The sequence below is a fragment of the Fundulus heteroclitus genome, chromosome 4 (genome assembly GCF_011125445.2).
Source record: "Fundulus heteroclitus isolate FHET01 chromosome 4, MU-UCD_Fhet_4.1, whole genome shotgun sequence".
Classification (NCBI taxonomy): domain Eukaryota; kingdom Metazoa; phylum Chordata; class Actinopteri; order Cyprinodontiformes; family Fundulidae; genus Fundulus; species Fundulus heteroclitus.
In genome coordinates, this window is record NC_046364.1 from 14,827,616 (window position 1) to 14,847,955 (window position 20,340).

At 36.3% G+C, this 20,340-nt stretch overlaps 1 protein-coding gene and 2 long non-coding RNA genes across 4 annotated transcripts; 2 read left to right on the forward strand and 1 right to left on the reverse strand.

The window, feature by feature from the left end:
- The first annotated feature begins 3,360 nt into the window (after nucleotides 1-3,360).
- LOC118562908 lies at nucleotides 3,361-4,337 on the forward strand. Its single transcript, XR_004930882.1, has 3 exons — nucleotides 3,361-3,403; nucleotides 3,572-3,846; nucleotides 4,154-4,337. It is a non-coding gene; the product is annotated as an uncharacterized LOC118562908 (long non-coding RNA).
- A 615-nt stretch (nucleotides 4,338-4,952) lies between these two features.
- LOC118562909 lies at nucleotides 4,953-7,272 on the reverse strand. The gene is made up of 3 exons (XR_004930883.1): nucleotides 6,949-7,272; nucleotides 6,005-6,117; nucleotides 4,953-5,224 (listed from the first exon to the last, which is right to left on the reverse strand). It is a non-coding gene; the product is annotated as an uncharacterized LOC118562909 (long non-coding RNA).
- Nucleotides 7,273-7,948: 676 nt separating this feature from the next.
- LOC118562910 (splicing regulatory glutamine/lysine-rich protein 1-like) lies at nucleotides 7,949-10,093 on the forward strand. Of its 2 annotated transcripts, none has more exons than XM_036136131.1 (2): nucleotides 7,949-8,163; nucleotides 8,743-10,093. In XM_036136131.1, the coding sequence occupies exons 1-2, from the start codon at nucleotides 8,042-8,044 to the stop codon at nucleotides 9,407-9,409; spliced, it is 789 nt and encodes a 262-aa protein (XP_035992024.1). In that variant the 5' UTR covers nucleotides 7,949-8,041; the 3' UTR covers nucleotides 9,410-10,093. The 2 variants fall into 2 exon arrangements, with proteins under 2 accessions (XP_035992024.1, XP_035992023.1); XM_036136130.1 differs by having other exon boundaries at nucleotides 7,949-8,140; nucleotides 8,720-10,093.
- Nucleotides 10,094-20,340: the final 10,247 nt, after the last annotated feature.

A 20,340-nucleotide genomic window follows, 5' to 3' on the forward strand; every position in this document is an offset into this window, starting at 1 on the left:
CACACGCCGCACAGGACAACGTACCATTTGAATTAATACTGAAATAAGAATGTGTACTTTTAACTGATGACAAATTAAATTTTTAATCATTTGTTTTACACCTTTTATCATTTAGTGTGTGTGTTTGAAAAATATCAAAATGTTTATATAATCACTAATACATTCATTTACTTTTATTAATGAAGTTAACTTAAATGAACACATATACACATATTTATCTGTCATAAATTAGGTTTTTGTTTGTTTTGCTTTGGACTTATCAGCCTGTTACCTGTCACTGTCACTACCTGTATCTTCTGGTCTCCTGCTCATCCCTGCCTGCCTGCCTGCGCTTTCAGCCATTAATCATCTGCCTAGTCTGGTTCTGCTTGCCTGCCTCACCTGCCATTTCTCATCCTCACAATAAACCTTTTAAAAAAAAACGTAACTCTGTGTCCAATACATTTATCTATAGAGTTATTAATTGAACTGTGGCACTACCGGACCTCGTTGTTAATGAGGGCTCGATTGTACAGTGCTGTGAAAAGTCTTTTGCCCCTCCAGATTTATTTTGCTGTCAAATATTTTACTCTCACTTAGGCGTTTACGATCATCACATTTTATTTCAAAGATAACATCAGGAAATACAAAAAGCATAATTCAAATGATGATTTACTTTATTGTTGGGAACAAGCTCTGATTCCCTGGCCAAAACCTCTGCTGACGAAAAATAACATGAAGTAATTTCCCCAAAACGCATGTTGTGTGAACTAAGGACACAAATGTGACTTTTGTTTTGAGAGGGTGTACATTCTGTCATTTTTGGCATTGAACTAGCACAGCACTTCAGAAAAGAACATCAGATCAATTATCAAATGTGATGGTAGTAGTTTGATGGTATGGGGCTACTTTGTTGTTCCAGTACCGGCAAGACTTGCTGTATTTGATTGAACTTGAAATTATACCTGAAAATCCTGAAGGAGAACCTCCAGCCATCAGTTTGTGGGCTTAAGTTTAAGTGCCCCTGGGTTATTATGCAACATGACAATGTTTCACAGCACACCAGCAAGGACACCTCTGAATGGCTCAAAAATAGAAGCAAGGCTTTAGAGCAGGGGTGCCAAACTCATTTCTATATGGGGCCACTTTGGCGTCATGAAATCATTAAAAGGGCCGGTTGTACGTGTATAGACGATACTTTTCATTTCATAATTTCATTCCAGTTCACATAGAAATATAAAAAATGCACAGTAACATAAAAGTAGCAACCTTAGGCCCAATTTATACGGTTTATCTGCAAAAAAAGTTGATATTGGGGTGAGTTACACTTACAGTAGGCACAGTTTTAGCCACTTTATACACTTTAAAAGGATATATGCCTCTACTTTATGACATGAAGTGCCTTTTTTTTTGGCTCTTGAGGGCCGGATAATTTACCTTGATGGGCCGGATTCGGCCCGCGGGCCTTGAGTTTGACACCTGTGCTTTAGAGAGACCTAGTCAAAGTCAGGACTTAAATCTGAGTGAGATGATGTAGCATGACCTTAAACAGGCCTTTCATGCACAAAATAAATCCAATGGGGCTGAATTAAAATGATTCTGCAAAGAACACGGGGCCAGATTTTATATACAGTAATGTAAAAGACTGCTTTTGTCACACAACCAGTTAAAATGTTTAGATGGCAATTACTTTTTTTCTACTTCCCTTTAAGTAGTTAAATCACCGGTTGAAAACTATATCCAGTGAAGTTACTTCTGCCTTCTTTATAATAGTTTAATGATCATAAACTTTTAAGTGTAACCAAAAAATTACATTTTAAATGGCCCGTGGGCCACTTCCGGTCCATGAATAACTTCTTTGCAAAAAAAATGTTTTATTAAAAAATAAAAAATTATCTATGAAAAACACTCCAGGCCAGCTGAATTGTTAAACATCCTTTGTTTGTATGTTGCTCATCTACTAGCTTCTAGTAGCTTGTTAAAAGCTACAATTAATTTTTTTATTAAGTGTTTCCCCACGACTGGGTCATAAATCACACTGATGAAAAGGTTAAAATCAGTCTAGGCTAATCCATTTTCTTCCTTTTATTTAGTTCTAAAGTCCTTACAGTGGCTGACTGTAGCTCAGAGAATAGCCTTTAAAATACTTTTGTTAGTTTATAAATCACTGAATGGCTTAGCACCAAAATACAATACAGATCTGCTGTTGCTGTATCAACCCTCCAGACTACTCAGATATCCAGAACCAGAACCAAACACGGAGAAGCAGCATTCAGCTTCTATGCTCCTCAAATCTGGGACAAATATCCAGAAAACTGCAAAACAGCTGAAATACTGAGTTAATTTAAATCAAGACTGAAACCCCACCTCTTTAGAGTTGCTTTCGACCCATAACAGAATTATTGACCAACATATTTGATTTGTATTGATGTTTTCACTTGATACAATTTAATGTTTGTTACTGGTCTCACAACCAGTGATTGGTATGATGTGTTCTTGATATTTTTATGTTTTCATGATGTAAAGCACTTTGAACCGCCTTGCTGCTAAAATATGCTAACAAATAAACTTGACTTAACTTCTCTTGATGGGGTCGCAGGAATAATTTCTCCAGGAAGGAAACCCATCGACTCTCCCTAACGCATTGAATGAGGGTCCTCTCCCTCGGGGATGTGCCTGCAAAACACTCAAAGGAGGAGATGTTGTAATATAGAAATAATAATTTATTTATTTTTTATATCTAACACATAACAGAAATTAAGTTTATAGTACCTAAGCTTTTCTACATAAAGAGTAAAGCAGAAAATAGAAGCCAAATATGCAGTAACTCGAGGTTGTGTTTGAAATACTTCATTTGTTTACAATGGAACCCTGATAACACCCATTGAGCTGATCGGTGTATTTAACAATGTTGCTTTTTTTAACATTTTAGAGTAAAATCTATTTGTAAAATCAACCTTTCCCTTTAGGATGTTTCTCTCCAAATATTTCTCTTTTTTTAAAATCAGAAATGCTATGGTTTGCCGATCCAGAAAAGACATTTAGTATGGAGATAATTTCCTGCCAAAACGTTGTAAGCAAAAAAATGTGTTGCACACAAATAAAACCTGTTTTGCACACAAAATGATATGTCTCACACACAAAAAATTGTTTTGCAAACTGTTCGCCAACCTTGCACTCAAAATATAATTTATAAGTTTTCCTCGAGTACAAAACGGTCTGTGCTTGCACAAAACAGCCTCTGCTCGAGTACGAAACAATCCCACCACCGCTGCGGTAAATTTGTGCCAAAAGTCACGTGATGCATTGAGTTGTTGTTCAGACTTCCCGACAGCAGGGGGCGCACCCAAAAAAACTGAAACGCACCGGTTTGGCTGAGGAAGAGAGACGTGATAACACAGCTAACAGCATCAGCACCCCACAGGTAACTTTCAAAACTTTCCCGGTGAAAAAGTAACAGCTCACTGATAGATCATGTAAGATTTTAGTTAAAGGCCCTGTTTAGTTTTATCTCTGATCTAAAAATGCTGTGTAACGGACTTTTGAAAAATAATGTATTTAGACTATGATTTGATCTTTACTCTCCTTTCAGAATTAAACGTCTTTGGAGACGTGTGGTGCGCAGGAACTAACATACACAACAATGTGCTGCACTCAGGAGAGGACAACAATTCGCTTGACCTGTGAAACATGTTAGATAACTTCTGTTGTCACCATTTATTTGTCCCAAGACTACAACTAAGTTTTCACACCATCAGCAGTGGCTGAGATGACCATTCACTCAGAACTGAGGGGAATCTAACACTCAGTCAGTTATGGAAGATGGGAAGCATCCAGCATGCTGTGGTAGAACCAGAAATCACAGAGGTAAGAAGGATTTTTTTGTGCTGGCTATTATACAGTTTCTCACATTAATGCGTATATTTCAAACCAGAAATGAATTTATCTGATCATTTATCTGATCACTCCAATACAACAAAACATTGAGTACATCAGAGAGGTGGCACTGAAACTGGTTTCTTTGAAATCTGTTTATTATGGTCCTTCAAAATAATTAATGGATTTTGGAGTCATTTGCTTTTCCATCCTTAGCTTCATAAATTTAATTATATTCAGTAAGTTGTAGCAACAGAATCACGGCCTCTTTTTTATTCTCTATATATCTTTCTTGCAGGGACTCTGCCTGCCTCATATTGACTGGGACAACAGTGGACTGCTGGATGACCCACACTGTGGGGTCACTATTTCTGAAACTGGCAATGTGTTGAGCCCTGAACAACTTGGTAGCACTGAGGGCAGCCATGGATGCACTGGGACATTCTGAATCGCACGGCTCAGAATATATATATATATATATATATATATATATATATATATATATATATATATATATATTGCTACTCTCCAGTATGACCAACACTTTACGGGTTTAATCTTATTGTGGTTACCATTGTTGCAAAAGGTTTTTAAGTAGTAAAATCTAGCCAGGGAAATGTAACCAAGTTAGTGCATTCACTGAATAAAAGTGTAGAACTGCTGGGATTATGATGGTAAATGTGTATGGTACTGTATAAAAATTTTGAAAATGCTGAGGTTATTGGAAAAAAGGGCACATGGAGCTGTTAATAAACCTGAGGATGCAAACAGTGTGGGAAAATTTTTGTCCTTTATTTTCCACATTGCATAATAAACATACCCTTTCATAAAGTCTTCATTTCCAATTCTTACCAATATCAATCAAAGTGAATACACCTTTCCACAAGGATTGCTTTTATTGTTGAAATCAAGACTGAAAGAACTCCATTAATTCTCCAGGTTTTTCCCAGTAAACAATCCATGTATTACCATAAAGCGGGCTGTATAAAACAAACTGGCTGATGAAATGGATGAAGCCAAAAACAGGACTATGAAAAACAATTTCTGCATGTAAGACTGTCAGGAAATTTAGAACCTCAAACCTGGCCTTTTTTTCCAGCCTAAACGGCTCCACTAAGAGCTATGAAGGACATGCTGCAACAGTTAGTGATCAAAGTAGTTAATACTGGGAACTAAAACGGTTACATATTAAGTTATTTTTAAACAAGCTCAAATCATCTGCCGTATGTTTAAAGATTACATAAAATTTTGAATTGTTCAAGTCTTGGTAGTCTTGTGATGGAAGTCGGCGTGTCTCAAAGCAGGTTGATGATCTGGTAGCCTTCCATCCAGCCCAGAACTTTGATGACCTTCACCTCATCAGTGGATGCTGGAAAACAGATATGTGTTATGGATATGTAAAGGATAATACTCCTCTTAAAGAAAAAAAAATAATTACCAAGAAGAAAACAAACGTTTTAAGAAAATATCTGCCCATGTGGCCAATTCCAGCTGTGGTTTTTGCCATGGCCAAACCAATTTTATTAAGTGCACAACACATATTTGCAATTGGGCACAGATGACCTCATTTTTACTTTGAAGAAATTAAGGAGTTAGAAAGGTAGTGAGATATAATCTAGATCTGCTGCTATATGCTTTACTTGTAACATTCATATTTATGTTAGAAAACGCAATTTTTAATTAATTTCCTTACCAATTTTCAAATAATCAATATCCACTCGTTGCAATTATTTTAAATTGCTTAAGAATCCGTTTTGCACATAAGCATACATGCATTGGTTTAACAGTTTTAGGATAAATTATTATATCCAAACACCAATTTAGGTTTACACCAATAAGAACAACAGACAGTCAGTTGAAAACAACATAAAAACACATTATAATCTGTTAACAATGCATTTATCTGGGTATCCACTCAGGTACTATTTATTTGACAACAAAGTAAAGGGAGAAGCCAACCAGTGGGGTTACATACAAAGCAAAAGTTGTTTTAGCATGGCGTTCAACCTAAGGCTAGCTTTCATGTAATTTGCTCTAAAACGTAACATGGTCCCTTACTGTAACACAGCAGTACCTTTAACTGAAATCTTACATGTTCTATCTGCAAAGTGAGCTGTTACTTTTTCACCGGGAAAGCTTTGAAACTTACCTGTGGGGTGCTGATGCTGTTAGCTGCACTGAGCTATGGTGTCACGTCTTTCTTCCTCAGCCAAACCGGCGCATTTCAGTTTCTTTCGGGTGCGCCCCCTGCTGTCGGGAAGTCTGAACAACAACAACAACAACTCTTAATGCATCACGTGACTTTTGGCACAAATTTACCGCAGCGGTGGTGGGATTGTTTCGTACTCGAGCAGAGGCTGCTTTGTGCGAGCAGAGGCAGTTTTGTACGAGCACAGACCGTTTTGTACCCGAGGAAAACTTATAAATGATATTTTGAGTGCAAGGTTGGCGAACAGTTTGCAAAACAATTTTTTGTGTGTGAAACATATCTTTTTGTGTGCAAAACAAGTTTTATTTGTGTGCAACACATTTTTTTGCTTACAACGTTTTGTCAAGAAATTATCTCCATAGAACTGCAGCAGGAATTACTGATGGCCACAAGCTGTGAAAGAAGCCGAAACAGCTCAGCAGAAGGCGGAGTTTTGTCATCCGCAGCCCAGATGGGCTTTGTGATTTTTATGCGTGAAAAATGCCATGTTTGCGTGTGAAATGTCTTGTGTTGCGTGTGAGCGTGTGAAGTTAGTGAAATGCATGTGTCACACGGTCAATGCGTGAGAGTTGAGAGCTATGACTTAAGTTATATAATTATGGTTCTCTTTCTACTCGGGAGCAGTGCAACATAATTGAGCTCAAATGTGCGTCGTTAATCTGCAGCTGAACGACAATAATTTATTGAATAAAGTCTGACTAAGTATTTTTGTGCCTAGAGAGGTCAAGAAAAATCAGTAAGTGAACTAAAATCTTCTTCGCTACGCTTCTGCGGAGTTAAAACTGTCGTTTTTGACAACAAACAACCGGTTCATCTTCCCTGAAATGACACTACAAGCTTACATTCCGATAAACCTCTCCTTAAACCTTTAAAACTACTCTTACCATGTTTTCGTCGTGGTATAGACTTCAACGGAAGCGTAGAAACTAGGGAAAGTATCTTGCCTTGATTGCAGTGTTGCCAACTCCTCAGTAAGGAAAGTAGCTATTGGCAGGTCTAAAAGTCGCTAGAAGTCGCTGAATGACGTCATCACCTAATTTGCATAATCTGCCACATGATGTGATGTGCATATTATTGACGCTGTGTGAGAAATAACGTCGTTAGAGAGAGACAAAAAGTGAGTAAAAACACTCAATATATATAGAGCTACTTTTTTTCTGTCCATTAATGTTTATTATTATTATTATTTTTTTTTATTAGTGTTTATTTTATTACAATACTAACCCTCCTCCTTTACCCGGGTTTGAGACCGGCAAAATGAACCATAAAGAGAAACTATGGCGGACTTACAATTTTTTTCTTTTCAACTTTTTTTCAACATTTTCTTTTTTCTCTTGTGGTCCACTAGGAGCCTACAAATCACGGTGAAACATGAACACGTGGCTGTGTGAATCAAATGCCGATATTTATTTAAGATAAAATATTTAACATTCAGTTATTTATTATCAACCTGCGCCGTCAATCCCGGCGCATGTGCGCTTTATTTGCAATCTGGACGCTGAGGGTAAACATGCTGTGGCTCTGACTGCAGCGCTGAGAGGGACTCCTGCGGGAGGGGCAGAACGGGGGAGGCGCCCCACGGCAGCAGCTGCCGCTGGAGGACAAGAGTATAAACGATACGTGCTTTCACGTAAGAGTCTCCAAAAGTCACTAGATTTGTCGATAGTCGCTTTTTCGAAAAAGAGTCGCTGGAGGGGTCTGAAAAGTCGCTAAATATAGCGACAAAGTCGCTGAGTTGGCAACACTGCTCAGAAGGACCGCCCACACAGCTCTGCAGTTACTCCTTAGTCAAGCAGGTTGTGACATCACACCCTTTATAAAACTCTAGAATCTGACATCACACTCAGTGTGGAACTTCACATCACATTCAGTGTGGAACTTCACAACACTTTCAGTGTGGAACTTCACAACACTTTCAGTGTGGAACTTCACAGCGTGACAGCATCCTTTGAGTTGGACAAAAAACACAAGACAGAAATGGACTCTTCAACCAAATTGCAGGGGAGAACAAGTCAAGGAGGAGACTACGACCTAAGCGTAACACAGGGGAAAACATGGCAAGGTGTCAGCACGCAGGACCAAATCTTACAGAGGAAGACATGTCAGAGTCGTAGCAAGCAAAGGGAAGGCAGTAAATCTAAGTCAGGGAATCTGGAACACGACAGCAAGAAGTACACTCCTGAAAATGTCAAGTCTCATGACAAATGCAGGAAAATTGTGCATGACCAAATGCTAGAACTAAGGAAAAAAGAAGCTGCCAGCAAGGCTCTCATTCAGGAAAAACTACTTAAAGACATGGCAGAGAAGGAGCATGAGAGAAAAACTCTCGACCAACAACAGCGGGAGAAAGACGCTTTGATGAGAAAGGATCTGCCTGCCTATTGGCAAGACCAGATTCAATACAAAAAGGAGAAGAAGAGGAAATTGGATGAGTTTGAAAGGAAAGAAATGCAAACGTTGGTGGAATTCGACAGGGTGTATAAAGCTGAGCACTCTACAAAGAGTAGAGAAAAAACTTCTGAGTTGAGTGACGCTAACTCCAACACGGACTCTCGAAAAGAAAAACGTGACCCGCAGTCGGACAGACCTGGTTCACACGCAAAGGAGCAGAAACCCAGCAGGAATGATAAAACTGTAGTTGACGTAAGCACGCAGGACCAAATCTTACAGAGGAAGACATGTCAGAGTCGTAGCAAGCAAAGGGAAGGCAGTAAATCTAAGTCAGGGAATCTGAAACACGACAGCAAGAAGTACACTCCTGAAAATGTCAAGTCTCATGACAAATGCAGGAAAATTGTGCATGACCAAATGCTAGAACTAAGGAAAAAAGAAGCTGCCAGCAAGGCTCTCATTCAGGAAAAACTACTTAAAGACATGGCAGAGAAGGAGCATGAGAGAAAAACTCTCGACCAACAACAGCGGGAGAAAGACGCTTTGATGAGAAAGGATCTGCCTGCCTATTGGCAAGACCAGATTCAATACAAAAAGGAGAAGAAGAGGAAATTGGATGAGTTTGAAAGGAAAGAAATGCAAACGTTGGTGGAATTCGACAGGGTGTATAAAGCTGAGCACTCTACAAAGAGTAGAGAAAAAACTTCTGAGTTGAGTGACGCTAACTCCAACACGGACTCTCGAAAAGAAAAACGTGACCCGCAGTCGGACAGACCTGGTTCACACGCAAAGGAGCAGAAACCCAGCAGGAATGATAAAACTGTAGTTGACGTAAGCACGCAGGACCAAATCTTACAGCAGAAAAACATGGAAAAAGATGAGGCTGAAAGGAAAGAGGGGCAAGCCAACAGGTTCAGTAAGGAGAATGAAGATTTTGTCAAAGGAACGCTGTGAGGCTGAACGCAAGGAGAGGCGCTACTTACTTGAAGTGGACAGGTTGCATGAAATTGAAAACCAGAAAAACATCGAGCTGCAGAGGAAAAAACAGATGATTTACAGGGAAAAGGACATCGCTCTAATTCCACAACCTTGCACTTTGTTACAGAGAAGGCACAATTCAGCCAAAAGACCCCCACCATCCCCTGAATCCCCTGAACCCCCTAAACGTAATAGGATTGTATTGGATGGAAACAGCACTGCCAGTAAAAAGACACCTTTAAAACTCCCACCTATTGAACCTTGCACTTTGTCACAGAGAAGGCACAATTTAGCCAAAAGACCCCCACCATCCCCTGAATCCCCTGAACCCCCTAAACGTAATAGGATTGTATTGGATGGAAACAGTACTGCCAGTAAAAAGACACCTTTAAAACTCCCAGCTTGATGGCCCTGTAAGAAAACCCTCATACGGCCTTCGAACTGAGCAAACCTAAGAGGTCTGTATTGAGGGACAACACTGGCAGTAAACAACAATCTTAAAAATCCCACCTATTGATGGCCATCCGGTTTTCCCTGGGTGCTCCGGCTCCCCCTATAAAAAGCCCACGGCCTAGATATTAGGACTACAGAAACCATTAAAGGTTCCTAGTTGTGTGGGCCTCTCTAAAACACGGGTTTTCTCCGGGTGCTCCGGTTCCCCCTTTAAAAAGCCCACGGCCTAGATATTAGGACTACAGAAACCATTAAAGGTTCCTAGTTGTCTGGGCCTCTCTAAAACACGGGTTTTCTCCGGGTGCTCCGGTTCCCCCTTTAAAAAGCCCACGGCCTAGATATTAGGACTACAGAAACCATTAAAGGTTCCTAGTTGTGTGGGCCTCTCTAAAACACGGGTTTTCTCCGGGTGCTCTGGTTCCCCCTTTAAAAAGCCCACGGCCTAGATATTAGGACTACAGAAACCATTAAAGGTTCCTAGTTGTGTGGGCCTCTCTAAAACACGGGTTTTCTCCGGGTGCTCCGGTTCCCCCTTTAAAAAGCCCACGGCCTAGATATTAGGACTACAGAAACCATTAAAGGTTCCTAGTTGTGTGGGCCTCTCTAAAACACGGGTTTTCTCCGGGTGCTCCGGTTCCCCCTTTAAAAAGCCCACGGCCTAGATATTAGGACTACAGAAACCATTAAAGGTTCCTAGTTGTCTGGGCCTCTCTAAAACACGGGTTTTCTCCGGGTGCTCCGGTTCCCCCTTTAAAAAGCCCACGGCCTAGATCAGGGGTCGGCAACCTGCGGCTCCGGAGCCGCATGCGGCTCTTTGATCCCTCTGATGCGGCTCAGCTGTTGAAAATAATTATGTGGCAGAGCCCTTTACCTCATGCAGGCTGTCATCAATGTTGGCTGATGAACACTCCTCACCAGTTGGTGGCAGTAATGCACACTGAAAAGATGTTTGTTCACCGCCAATAAACTCAAGAAGACGAAGAAGAGAAGAAGAAGAAGAAGAAGAAGAAGAAGAAGAAGAGAGAGAAGCTGTGGCCGTTTCTCAATATGCGTTCTTGAACAAAATATCTCGACCACAAATTTAATCAAACAATTACAAAATTTTGCAAAAACAATTCTCTTATTGATATTTGGAGACAGTTTAACCCCACGCTAAAACAGTTTTCATGGTTTAAGCCTAATGGCTCTTGTATGTCAAGAATTGATTTCTGGTTAGTAACTCAGGAAATTTTAAACTATACCTCACAGACTAGTATTTCTGCTGCCCCAGCAACTGACCATTCAGTTGTCAGTATCACTCTAGTGTCTAAAAAAGATATTACATGCAGACAAAAATATTGGAAATTTAATGCAAATTTATTAAAAGATGATCAGTACTGTAATATGGTTAAAAAGATTTTATCTGATGTTAAAACAAATAGAGAAATTACCAGCAAAGGAAATAAATGGGAATTTTTTAAATACAAACTGAGAGAGTATTCTATTAATTATGGTAAAGAAAAAAGTAAGAAACAAAAAGAACAGGAAAGAAAATTGAGCCAAGATATTAATAACTGCTGCAAAAACTCCTTGTCAACAGAAGCGGAAAAAAAGAAATATATCGAATTACAATCAAAATTGGATGAATTCTATCAAAACAGAGCACGTGGTGCATTTATTCGATCAAAAGCCAAATGGATTGAAGAAGGAGAAAAAAATAGTTCATATTTTAGTAGATTAGAAAAAACCCGACAAAAGAAAAATATAATTACGTCTCTAAATATTGGAAATAGATTTGTAACAACATCAAAAGAAATATCTTACGAAATATTCACATACTATCAGAATCTATACTCTTCAGAATTTTCAGTTACTCATTCTGACAACTTCTTTAAAACAGTCAAACCATTTATTAAACAGATAGATTTGGATTTTAAAAAGACTTGTGATACTGATTTAAAAATAGAGGAACTAGATGCAGCGGTAAAGAAAATGGCTTTGGGTAAATCACCAGGACAAGATGGTTTAACTACAAATTTTTATCAGTTCTTCTGGTTGGATATAAGAGAATTACTGTATGAAGTACTGAATGAATGCATACAAAACAACACATTATTAACTACAATGAAGCAAGGCTTGATTATATTAATACCTAAACCAAACAAAGACAAAACAATTATTGAAAACCTAAGACCAATTACTTTATTAAATATAGATTATAAGATTCTTACACATGTCCTGGCTAATAGACTTAAAAGTGGAATAAACACAATCATCAGTGAAAATCAATCTGGCTTCCTACAAGGTCGATTAATACACAATAACATCCGCCTAGTTTTGGATCTGATGGATTACAAACATTTTATAGAAGATGAAGGTATCATTTTGTTCTTAGATTTCCTTAAAGCCTTTGATAAAATAGAACACCCTTTCATTTTACAGTCGTTACAACAATTTGGCTTTGGGAAAAAATTTATAAACATTGTTTCTACATTATATAAAGATATAACAAGCTCGGTTCTACTTCAGTCAGGAACTACAAAGAGATTTGATGTAAAAAGAGGTATACGACAAGGAGACCCGATTAGCCCTCTACTTTTCATAATAGGAACAGAATTATTAGCATTATACATTAAAAATAACAGCAAGATAAGTCCACTAAATTTCCTCGGTACAAAAATTGTTATCACACAGTTAGCAGATGATACAGCATTGTTTTTAAAAAATGCTGACCAAATACCTGAGGCTTTAGAAGCAGTTTGGTTCTTCTCAAAAGCTTCAGGCTTAAAGCTTAACATGGAAAAATGTGAAATTTTAACTATTCAAAATAATCAATCCACTTTAATTCATAATATCAAAGCAAAAAATGAAGTAAAATATTTAGGTTTAATGATTAACAAGGACCACACTGAAAATGAAAAAATAAATATTCAACCCATCCTACAAAAAAATCAACAAATATTTAACAGCTGGCTCCAAAGGAACATTTCAATTTTTGGTAGAATATTGTTGACAAAAATGGAAGGAATAGCCAGATTAGTTTATCCGGCATATTCCTTAAATATATCAAATTCTACAATAAAAAAAATTAATCAAATTCATTACAATTTCATTTGGAATAATAAACAACATCTGATCAGAAAGAACGACATAGTAAAATCTGTTGAAAAAGGAGGATTAAACATTATTGATTTTGAAGTAATGAATGCCGTAATAAAATTAAAATGGCTGCAGACTTTTATTAAGAATGAAAAAAGTTTATGGTTTAGTTTCCCATCACAACTATTTAAAAAAATTGGTGGAATAAAATTTCTCTTAAAATGTGACTTTGATCCTGCAAAATTACCAATTAAATTATCAGACTACCACACACAAGTTCTTAAGTATTGGAAAATGCTATACAAGCACAACTTTACACCACATAATATGATTATTTGGAACAACTAATATATCCTATATAAGAGAAAATCTCTATACTACAAGGACTGGGATGAAAAAGGAATTTGGGCCATAGTACATCTAATGGATACAAGAGGTAATATTCTAGATTACACAGAATTTAAAAGAAAATATCATTTAGATTGCCCACAGAGACAGTTTCTATCTGTGATCAAGGCAATTCCAGCAACCATGATAAACTTGGTCAAAGGAATGATTCAATATTCTGATGTAACTCCGATCTTTCCCTCTCTTCTTATAGGTAAATACGATTTCACAGATCTCAAATGCAGTAACAAAATGATGAGAGAACATATAAACAACGAAATTTTCCCTCTCCCAGTTAAAAAGAATTTATCTTTAAACGAATTTTCAGAGATGGATGTGATTAAGATTAGAACCAGATTTTTCTCATTTCCTGTGTTACCCAAGATGAAAGAAGTTCATTTTAAAACTATAAATAATATTTATCCCTGTGCAGAGTTCCTAAACTTAAGATTTAAATTTGATGTTGATGTATGTAATTTTTGTCAGAAAGATTTGGAAACACAAGAACATCTTTTTTACAGTTGTTGTGTGGTTAAGTCTTTGTGGGACAAGATTCATGATTGGTTATCAACAAAAAATGTGATTCCTAATTTTGAATATAAAGGAGTTAAATTTGGCATTACTTTTCAAGATAAAAGGGTAGAATTTCTGTGTAATACTATATTCATTATTGGAAAATTCTTTATTCACAAATGCAAATTTTTTAAAATTTCTCCAAATTTTCAAGCATTCCAAAATGATGTAAAGAATTTGTATGCTTCAATCAAATTACTGGAAAGTAACAAAGCCTTAAAGTTTTCAGATTTGATAACAGTATACTTTAGCTAAACCCCTGTGTTATATGTTTTATTTTCTTTTTACTTTTGATTTAACTTTAATGAGACTGTTTAAGTTTATTTTATTTTTTTGTCTTTCAAAAAAAAATCTGTTATGGCTGTCATATGTTTAATTGTACTTATCTGATATTTTGAAAATTGTATTTTGGATTTACTTAAATAAAAAAAAAAAAAAAAAAAACTAAAAAAAAAAAAAAAAAAAAAAAAAAATATGCGTTTTTGAGCGTTCTCGTGTGCTCGTGTGCTCGTGATACGTCATCAGCCTCAGCCCGAGCACTGTTCCAATGCTGAGAACACAGACATCATATACGTAGACGCGTCATAGGGCGCAGGTTCGCACGTCAACGTCACCGCCATATTGTATGTGGCAGAAAAAAGTTGAGTTCTGTTATTGTGAACGTGGATCAGAGAAGATGCCTCATTCCTGTGCTGCAATAAATACACACACACACACACACACACGTATATATATATATATATATATATATATATATATATATATATATATATATATATATATATATATATATATATATAGTGTGTGTATGTGTTATGAATATAAGAATCAATTTAGTAAATCTAAACATTGTGGTCTTCATTATTTCATAAAAACCGTTTCACATGTGAACCTTTAGGAACAGACTTTTTGGGTGAGTGTTAAAGAGGTTAAATTAATAATATGAGGAAAAAAAAGTCCTAGGTCAATAAAGTAAAAATAAACAAACAAACACAAAAGTGATAATGTTATGAGAAAAACGTCATATTATGAGAATTAAGAGGGAACATTTCCAGATTATTTTAAATATTTTATTTTTTAGGAGAATAAATTCAGGAGAATGAAGCTAAAGGGATCCGAAAATAAATTAGTAATATTACAAAAAAAAATACTACGAATACAAAGTATATTCAGAGATTAAAGTCCCTCTGATACTGTTTAAGTGACTGAGTAACTGCAGATTTGCCACATTTAAGATGGCGGACGCTCTGACGCATCGCAGCATAGGCAGAACCCGCCCAATGACGAGTCTACTCTTAGGCCGTTTCTCAATTCACGAGAACGCGAGTCCGGACTCGCGTTCTCGTCAAGTCTGTTCTCGGTAAGAACACAGGAAGATCGGACTTGACGAGAACGCGAGCACGCAGCACGTATTGTGCATTGGAACAGAAGTATACTCGTGACGTCATCACACCCACAGCGCTTGAGCATTCCTTTAACGTTCAAAATTATTTATACACTACACCATCATATTTTATTGAAAACGTTTTTTATTTAAATTAATTTCTAAAAAGTATAAAAAATATTTAAAATAATTACAGAACTGTGGGTATAAAACCAGCAATAGCGGGAATTTCTTTGGGAGTTGTAATTGTTGTAGTTGTAGAGGCGATTGAATCTTCTTTAAAAAAAATAAGCACTTTGTAGAAGCAAAATGAGCAATACGAGCAATATTGCTGTTGCTCTGGTCGTTGGTCAGCTTTACCAGCAGGCTGAAGAGGAGGTGATGCAGTTGAGGAGGAAAATCCGAGCAAGGAGAAAATTGATGCAGCATTGCCAACTGGTAGGCATTTTAAGATTGACAGCCTATTTCCTACTTTTATCTTAAAAAAAAAAACATTGATGATGATATTAAAAACGTGATCAGGTTGAGATTGTGACTATTTTTCCTATATTAATAAAAATGAAGACCCAGTTTTAACATTAATAACAGTAGGGTTAAGCTACTTTATTGCACCTCCTGACCTTCACAGCATTGATCATTAAGGAAGGAAAAAAAAAAACATTTTTATGTCTGTCCACCTTTACAGTGATTAATCTATAAATTATGTTTAGTTAGTTCAGCCCATTTTTTCAGTGAAATGGTAAAAATACCAGAGAAGGGAAGCCATTTGTTACATTTACTATACTTGACTCGTTTTACAACACTATACATTTTATCTTTTCTTTCTTGAGAACTATAATTTTTTTTTTTTTTTTTTTTTTTTTTTTTTTTTTTATTCGAACATGATACTAATATAAAAATAAAATAGTGCACAGTAACAAGAAGTGCATAAGAAAGAAGAGAAAATACAGATTTTTGTTTCAGTTAACATATCATGCTCAAAACGGGGTAGGAAGAAGTGAGAACTTATAAACTCCTACCCCTAAACACTTGAGACTTAGAGTCCTACTGTCATTAAAAAAAAAAAAAAAAAAAATCAAAATCAAAGTGGCAGTTTGAAGTAACAGTTACTAATATTTACCTATACATTTTCCCATTTTATGCTGGTTTATCTTTCTAAACCCTTACACCAAGTTATTATCTTCAATACACACCTTATTGCTTTCTGTCCCCATGTGTGTATCTATTGAAAATTACCTCTTTGTACCTTCTTTTAAATTGTGTTAAACTATTGCTTTGTTTTAAATCTTCCTGTAACTTATTCCACAACTTTACACCTTTAATTGAAATACAGAAGCTTTTCCTTGTTGTTCTAAAATTGCGGATCTTGAAGATTGAGTGACCCCTTAAGTTATACCCCCCTTCTCTTTCAGAAAACGTGCTCTGTATGTGCTCAGGTAACAACTTCTTTGATACCTTGAACATAAATTGAGCCATTTTAAATTCTACAAGGTCGTCAAATTTGAGAATTCTGGATATTATGAAGAGCGGGTTTGTATGCTCATAATAACCGACATTATGGATGATTCTAATGGCTCGTTTCTGTAGGACGGTTACCGGATGTAAAGAGCTCTTGTAATTAACTCCCCACACTTCACAGCAATATGATAAATATGGTAAAATCAGAGAGTTATATAGAGTATGAAGTGATTTAGCATTCAATACATGTCTAGCTCTGGCCAATATGGATATACTTCTACTGAGTTTACTCTGTAAATGTTGAATATGAGGTTTCCAACTGATTTTGTCATCTATTATTAAACCGAGGAACTTATTAGCAAAAACCCTTTCTAGAGTTACGTCCTCTATTTGAACTTGAATTTCAATATTTTTATAACAGTTCCCAAAGACCATGAATTTCGTCTTGTCCAAATTTAGGGATAATTTGTTATGGTCAAACCATATCTTTAACTTACTAATCTCTGAAGTGACTGTTGAGAGAAGATGCTCTAAATTATCTCCTGAGGCTAGAATATTTGTGTCATCAGCGAATAAGATAAATTTTAATGCATTGGACACTTTACTGATATCATTTATATAAAGATTAAATAAAATTGGTCCCAATACTGATCCTTGTGGTACTCCACAGACAGTCTCCTGCCAATCAGATTCCACATCTCCCAATTTCACAAATTGTTTCCGGCTCTTTAAATAACTCCTCATCCAGTCAGAAACTACTCCCCTAATTCCATAGCGTTCTAATTTTTTAAGTAGGATTTCATGATTTATTGTATCAAAAGCTTTCTTTAAATCTATAAATATCCCTACTGCCAGTTTCTTACTATCTATTGCGTTGGTTATTTCTTCTATTAAGTCAGTTACGGCCAGCGATGTTGACCGGTTTGCTCTGAATCCATATTGACTGCTGATAAGTAGCGAATGTTTTTCTATGAATTGTTCCAGTCTTTTCTTAAAGAGTTTTTCCAGGATTTTAGAAAATTGTGGGAGAAGAGAAACAGGCCTGTAGTTAGTGAAGAGGTGTTTGTTGCCAGTTTTATACATTGGTTTGACCTTCGCTATTTTCATTTTGTTGGGAAATGATCCTGTTTGAAATGATAAATTGCAAATATAAGTTAGTGGTTTAGAGATTCCTTTAATTACTATTTTAATAGTTTTCATGTCCAGATCATCACAGTCAGTGGAAGTCTTATTTGTACAGTTATTCACAATGTTTATGATTTCTTCTTCTAGTACAGGGTTGAGATATAAGGAGCTGGGATTATTCTCAATTAGATATTGCTGAGTTGCAGTTTTTGTAGTCGGTATTTTTTCTGCTAATTGAGGTCCTATATTAACAAAAAATCTATTAAATTTATTGACGACACTTTTCAAATCAGTTATATTCTGTTCATTATCTATAAAATAGTCTGGATATTTGTTATTGTTAACTTTTCTAATGACTCTATTTAAAATATTCCATGTTTCCTTAATGTTGTTTTTATTCCTATCCAGTAATTTATAATAATAGTCCTTTTTACATGTTTTTATAATATTAGTTAACTTATTTTTATATTTCTTATATTTGTTTTCTGATTCAGACGTTCTATGTTTTAGAAATCCTCTATAAAGTTTGTTTTTCTTTTTACATGCCTTTTGTATTCCTTTTGTGATCCACTGTTCATTTTTTTGATTGCTTTTCCTGTTATATTGTTTGATTGGGCAGTGCTTGTTATATAATATTTTAAATATTTTTAAAAATTCATCATATGCTGAATTCACATCATTCATTTTATATATTAATCTCCAATCATAGGCCAACAACTCGGCTTCTAGAGCTCTTAGTGTCTCTTCAGACGTAACCCGTTTGTAATGAGTCTCTATTTTTTGATTGTCTGTTTTGCACTTACAGTCGTAGACTATGAACACTGGTAAGTGATCGGTTATGTCATTCATTAATATTCCACTAGTTAAATTATTTTCCAGCACATTTGTAAAAATATTATCAATTAAGGTAGCGCAGTGCGATGTAATGCGACTGGGCCTGGTGATTTTAGGATACAAGCTTAAACTGAACATGGTGTTAATAAATTCTTCAGTCATTCTATGTCTATTTGGATTGAGAAGGTCAATATTGAAATCCCCACAGAAAAATATTATTTTTTGATTAATTGTTATAAATTTTTCTTCTATCCAGTTGTTGAATACTTCAATGTTTGATCCAGGGGCTCTATAAATGCAACTCACTAAGACATTTTTCCTTTTTTCCATGAGTATTTCTATAGTCACACATTCAAACATGTTGTCCATCACAGTTGACATTGTTTCAATCAACTTATAATTAATCTTCTTATCAACATATAAAGCTACTCCTCCTCCATTTTTGTTTTCTCTGTTCTTACAAACCATTTCATAACCATTGATTTCAAAGTCTATGCCCTTATCACTATTGAGCCAAGTTTCTGATAAGGCAATAACATTGAATGTCTGTGAAAGTTGTTGGAGGTATTGTTTGATGCTGTCAAAATTTGCATAGAGGCTTCTGCTATTAAAGTGAATTATTGACAGCTTTTGTTCCATTTTAATGCTGTTATTGAACTGATCATCACTGTAATAGTGACAACTATCATTGCTGACATTATAGAAGTTGTTATCAGGATCAATGTCAATTTCAATATCTTGCTGATGATAGTTTCTGTGTTGGAATACGGGTAGCTCTATATCCTCATAGGCCGTGATATGTTGCATGTTTCTCATTCAGAAGTGAACGTCAGCTATGTCTGGCTGTCTGTCATACATTGTTGGATAATTTAGGGGTACTAGTACGTGGATGGGTGATCAACTTATCATAACGTAGGTAAGCAATGTCCCCTCTTTGACGTGCTGCTTTTAAGTCCGGCATTAGTTCCGCCCTCCTTTTCCTTACTGCATCCGTGAAGTCTTCGTTAATAAAAATCTTAGATCCCTTAAGTGCCTTGGTGCTCTGCAGAATAGTTGATCTGTCCTTGTATCGTAAAAATTTGACAACAATTTGAAAACAACAATAATAATCTGCATGTTAAACAGGTATAGTTTTATGCATAGAAAACGTGACAAAAAACAATTAACATTTGGCATTTTTTATTTACAGGAAGAAACAGAAACAAAATATGTGAGGATAAACACCTCTGTGCCGATCCTCCAAATAGTTTTTAATGAAGGGGACCTGAAACCAGCCTTCAGGCTGAACAGGGCCACCATCATCCTCCTCCTTCAGCTACTATCCATCCAGAAGGTCCATGGATGGCCACAGGAGATAGAGGTGCTGGTGACCCTCTGCTGGCTGGTCTGTGGTGCATCCTATAGGGAAACAGCTTGCCAGTAAGATCTCTTACCTTCTTGTCCTTAAATAGAGCCAGCAATGACACACAATTGATACATAGATTATATTAATTGGATAGAAGATTAAGACAGATCAGCATATTACCTAAATTACAAGTTAATTTTATATTTGGTACAGGTCAAGTGGAGGCACGCTACAACAGGCACCACGCCAAGGCTGATTAACATCATTGAG